Source organism: Crocodylus porosus, unplaced genomic scaffold (assembly GCF_001723895.1).
Source record: "Crocodylus porosus isolate Cpor-Errol unplaced genomic scaffold, CroPor_comp1, whole genome shotgun sequence".
NCBI lineage: Eukaryota > Metazoa > Chordata > Crocodylia > Crocodylidae > Crocodylus > Crocodylus porosus.
This window is the reverse complement of record NW_017728886.1, coordinates 127,383,012-127,388,172: the sequence shown is the minus strand read 5'-3', so window position 1 is coordinate 127,388,172 and position 5,161 is coordinate 127,383,012. Positions and strand designations below refer to the sequence as shown.

At 52.1% G+C, this 5,161-nt stretch overlaps 1 protein-coding gene across 5 annotated transcripts in view; it reads left to right on the top strand.

Annotated features, from left to right (window-relative positions):
- Positions 1 to 5,161, top strand: part of DNAH5 (dynein axonemal heavy chain 5) — a 294,998-nt gene that overhangs the window by 264,763 nt on the left and 25,074 nt on the right. Inside the window, exon 71 of one of the 5 annotated variants that reach the window (XM_019541696.1) lies at positions 4,033 to 4,475. The exons of the other annotated variants lie outside the window; for them this stretch is intronic. Coding sequence (XP_019397241.1) covers positions 4,033 to 4,089 — 57 coding nt within the window. The 3' untranslated portion in view covers positions 4,090 to 4,475. Of the gene's footprint in view, positions 1 to 4,032; positions 4,476 to 5,161 lie in introns of those variants that run through there. 5 annotated transcript variants of the gene reach the window in all.

The following is a 5,161-nucleotide window of genomic DNA, read 5'->3' as shown; positions in this document are numbered from 1 at the left end:
GCTTTGCCTCTCGTTGGCCCATAGACTTCTTGAGTCAGGTAGAGGTCATCCACGCACGAGAGAAAGCTTTGCGTCCGCTCAGATTTAGCTAAGTGATCTTCCCACGAGATGTCTTGCTGATCATTTGCCGCCGTGCAGTGCTGACGCTGCTGCCCAAGAAAGGAGACCTTGGCTGCATTAAGAAGTGGCGGCCGGTCTCCCTGCTGTGCACGGATTACAAGATCCTGGCCAAGGCGCTGGCCACCCACCTCTGCACTGTCATGGCCTCCGTCACGGGGTCTGAGCAGAGCTACTGCGTGCCGGGCAGAACCATCCAAGACAACCTGTTTCTGCTGTGTGACCTACTTACAGCCAGCGAACTCTTTGGCCTGGATGTTGGCCTTCTCTCCCTGGACCAGGAGAAAGCCTTTGACCGGGTGGACCACGCCTATCTCTTTCGGACCCTGGAGGCCTTTGGCTTTGGGCCGCTTTTCATCGGTGCCCTCCGGGTCTTGTATCGAGACGCTTCCAGCCTGCTCAAGGTGAACGGCATGCTCTGTGCCCCATTCCCCGTGCGCAGAGGCATCCGTCAGGGCTGCCCCCTGTCGGGCAAGCTCTATGCCCTGGCCATTGAGCCACTGCTGCATGCGCTGCGGTGCCGCCTGAGCGGTGTGGCCTTGCCACCAGCTGTGGGCCTGTCCCTTGCCCCTCCACTGCGGCACTCAGCATACGCAGATGACGTGACCATCTTTCTTAACACCCAGGAAGACTCGGAGGCCCTGACAGCCTGCCAGCGAGCCTACAAACGCACCTCTTCGGCCTGTATCAACTGGGCCAAGAGCGATACCCTGCTGCTTGGAGAGTGGATCGCCACGACCACCCCGGCCTTGCCCGGGGGCCTGAGCTGGCGCCGCGAGGGCCTTAAGATCCTGGGTGTGTTCCTGGGGCCACCAACCTTCATGGCGCGCAACTGGGACGGCCTCGAGGAAGGAGTGAAGGCCCGCCTACAAAGGTGGCACTGGCACCTACCCAGCCTCTTCTGCCATGGACGCGTCCTCATCATGAACAACCTAGTGGCGGCGAGCCTGTGGCATCGGTGCGCCGTACTCGATCCGCCGGAGGACCTGTTCGAGAGATTCCAGCGCCTCCTGGTTGACTTCTTCTGGGACGGGCGCCACTGGCTCCCACGACCTGTCCTTTACCTACCTGTGACTGAGCGGGGCTAGAGTTTGGTTGACCTGGCGAGCAGGGTGGTCTCCTTCTGCCTCCAGGCCCTCCAGTGAGTCCTGTACAGCGAGGAGCGCCCAGCTTGGCAACACCTGGCATGCCGGTTTCTACAGAGGGTGGGGGCCCTCGGCTTTGACCGGGAGCTCTTCCTGCTGGACCTCACACTTTTGAACTGGGCCGTGCTTCCAGCCTTTTACCGTAGCGTGGTATGAGCCTGGCAAGCCACGTTCCACCTCCAGTCCCAGGCCCATCACCTCCAGTTCCCACAGTTGCTGGGGGAACCCCTGGTGCACAACCCAGCGCTGAGGCGCCCCGTGCCGAGCCTGGCCTCTGCCAGTCTCACGGCCGTTCTCATTCAGGTGCGTGTTCTCCGCCTGGGCCACCTCCTTGACCCTGCTCGGTCAGCCTGGCTCTCGCCCGAGGCCTTGAGCAGCCGGCTGGGCATGCGCTCGTTCGCAGCGTGGGCTGTCTCCTGTGTGACATCTGGGCTGCCCTCCCATTGGAGGCGGCAGCTGCCCTGGACGACCATCTCCGGGCGGGCCAGGTCCCCTGCACTGAGGATGCCCCGAGCGAGGCTTTCCCTGCGTTACCAGTCGCCCCAGCCGTGGCCGACTATCTGGCCGGCGGCCCTGGCACCCTTCTGACGCTCCCTGTGCCTCCTGACAGTGACATGGGTTGTCCTTTTGCTTCTCTGTCACGTAGAGTTTTATACGCCTGGGTGATTCACGTCCGCCATGCCCAAGTGCTGGCGGGCCACCCCGATACACCGTGGTGACGGCGCCTGGGACCGCCAGGTTTCCCACCGGCCGATCCGGCGTGGCGCACATTGTATAAGCTGCCAATCGCCAAGAAGACTGGCGACCTGCAGTGGCGGTTGCTGCACGGCATCCTAGCCACTGGCACGTTTGCGTCCCACTTGGACCCAGCCGTCTCGACAGCCTGCCCCTTCTGCCTGGGGGGTGTTGAGGAGACCCTTTTTCACACTTTCCTTGACCGCCCCCGCCTGCAGCCGCTCTTTGTCACCCTTAGGCTGCTGCTGCGGGCTTTGGGCAGGAGCTTTTCGGAGACCACCTACATGTGCTCCTGCCTGTACCGGGCGGCTGGAAAGGTCCCCGTCTGCCTGGCCAACTTTGTACTGGGTCAGGCCAAGTTGGCCGTCCTCAAGAGCTGCTGGAACTGGCTTGCCGGGACCGGCTCAGATGATGCCTTGCGGCTTTTCCGCCTCCTGGTGCAAGCGCGCCTCTCGCTGGAGTTTGAGCATGCTGTGCTCCGGTGGGCGGCGCCTGCCTTTGAGACACGCTGGGCCCTTGAGGGAGCTCTGTGCCAGGTGGAGGACAGCCATCTCAAATACGCGCTCTGATGTCATGACCGGTCTGGGCGACTGGGCTGGCTCGGTGTCGAACTGCGACTTCCAGCTCTGCCACGTCCTGGGCCCTCACCAGGCTGCTTTTTTGCTGTCTTTTGTGTGGAAGTTGAAGGTTTTGTTATGTGTATGATGGGATGGAGCAGGGTCTGAATTGTTTATGACTGCGTGGCCGGCACGCTGACCACGTAGCATGTGAGACACGACGTGAAATGCAGCAAAGGTGTCTGTCATGGTGTGATGTGTTGGTTGTTTGATTTGGTTTGGTAGTAAGTTGTTTGTGTTTTCACTTTGCAAGCGGCCACTATTGTTGTATACCTGAACCCCTGAATAAAGTAATTAAAAGTAAAAAATCCTTCCTTCCTATAGGGGCCTCAGTCATCACTTTCCTGCCCTTCTCCCTCTCTGACTTACCTGTGGAAGCTGCTCTCCAGGCTACCTGGTGACCCATGTGTGTATTACATGCACATGACACCCGCTGCCTGACTGCCCTCCTCCTGCTTCCCTCAGCCCCACGCAGGCTGGAACTCTACCAGCCTGCAGAGAGCTCTTTGAAGAAGTGCCAAATCCATGTATTTCTCTGTTAAAATGAAAAACCTGTGTTTTTTATCCATTAAAAGGGGAAATCTGCATTTTTCCATTTTCTGTGGGAAATGGAAAACCCAGATCTTTGGTCATAAGGATGCCTGACAACTGGCTTCCAAAATGGGCCCTATATTCCCAATTTGCTGAGGCCGTGTCCCAGTCCTCATGCCTCACAGTTTATCAATAACCAAATTTGTTTGTAGTGATTTAACCCACTACTGCCGCAATCCCATTATTATTACATGTTCATCTTATTCAGAAATGTTTTTCATCCGTACTGATTATGTCCTATTTTGGCCACCATTTTAAATTCCATTTTTTAATATCTCCAACATATATTACCCACAACCTTGACATCATTTCTTGGTTTATTGGTGAGCATGTGTCTTTCAATACTTGTGTTGTATTCATAATGATTATTCTATAATGGTTCTATTAACTTATTCCATCTATTTCAACCTCCTATATTCTTTGTTCTGAATTTCATTTTATACTCTATTCCATTATCCATTACATTTATATTAATCCTATAGTATTTGGTTTCAGGTCTTAAACAAGTAGTTTTAGTTCTTTCATTTTGTTGTTTCAGATCCTTCTATTAGTAAAGCATCTTTAAGACCTTGCCTACTCTGGCTACAAAATTGGATAAGGTCCTTTGATGGTATTGCCTGCATTGTCATTGGGTACATTCTTTTTCCCTGCCTTCTGGGGGTCCTTTTCTTTCCCATCACTATATTCTTTGTTCAGCTGATTTTCATTATCTTCCATCTTAAAAACAGATGTGGGAATTTAGCATGCTCTCCCAGTATTTTTTCATTCTTTTAGAAAGTCAGTGAAATAGCTTTCCTTAATTGAGCAGTACCATCCTATGCTCTCAGCAATGTAGGAGTCCTGTAGGACTTATATTAACTTTTTGCCTGCACTGGCTCAACTGACTGTTGCCAAGAATGAAGCTTATCCTATGTGCTCCAGATTGGGGCTTGGGAGAGAAGTATAGAAAAGGTGGGTGCTACCAGCAGATCTTCTCTGCTATAATTCTGGGCCCAGAACCTGGGAAGTGAAAGCATGCGGGTGATGATTAGCTATTAGTGGCTGCCTCTTATGAGTGGCACACAGGGGATGCCATAGTTGGCTAAGTGAGTGTAATTTAAGAATGATGACATGTCTTTCTTGAGCAGTGGCAAATGATCCTTTTCAGAGTTCTCTAATGCTGCAGCTAGACAGCTACTAGTATTCACTTTAACAAGTTTAAAACAGGCTTGGTAACTAGCAATGTGTTTAACTTAATTGGTTTGTGGGCACGTTTGACATGTGAGGAGAACAGCCATAAAGGGTTAGGGAGAAAAAAGACTATGCAATGCATGTTGTATATGCTTTTTATAGTTAAAAAAAGAATCACAAATTTTCCCCTTTAGCCTCAGACCCTTACTTCCTAGATGTATTCTTTTATCATTAAAGTAGAGGTAGGTTTGGAAGAGAGGGTTGTAACCTCATAGATCTGTTCAAGAAGAACACTGCATGAATGAGGGAGAATATGGAGGAAAGCACAGAAGTGTTTGTGTGGTTGGTGGGAAGTTTGATGTCACTAAAAGCATGGCATGGGGTAGAGTTGTAAAAAGTGGTGAGTCCTAAATGGTTTTTTAAAAGTGGATTTAGGGGATGAGGATGAGGTTATCTCGATCTTTGGAGCAAGGCGAAGGGTCAAGTCAAAGCCGACTGCTATCCTTACTGATTCATGGGATATGACAGAACTGGCAAGAGAACAAATTTATGTGTGGGGCACCTGGAGTGTGTTCAGTTTGGGCTGTCAATCCCTAATAGATTCAAGATATCCAGAAGGCTATATCAGACATCATGGAATAGAGGGCATCCATGAATCTGCAGAGAAGAACAAAAACAAGGAGAGAGGAAGACAAAAAGTCCTTTTTCAGATATGTGGGGAGCCGGAGGAAAAGCAAGGGCAATGTTGGACCCCCGCTAAACCAGATGGGGCAACTGACAACTGAC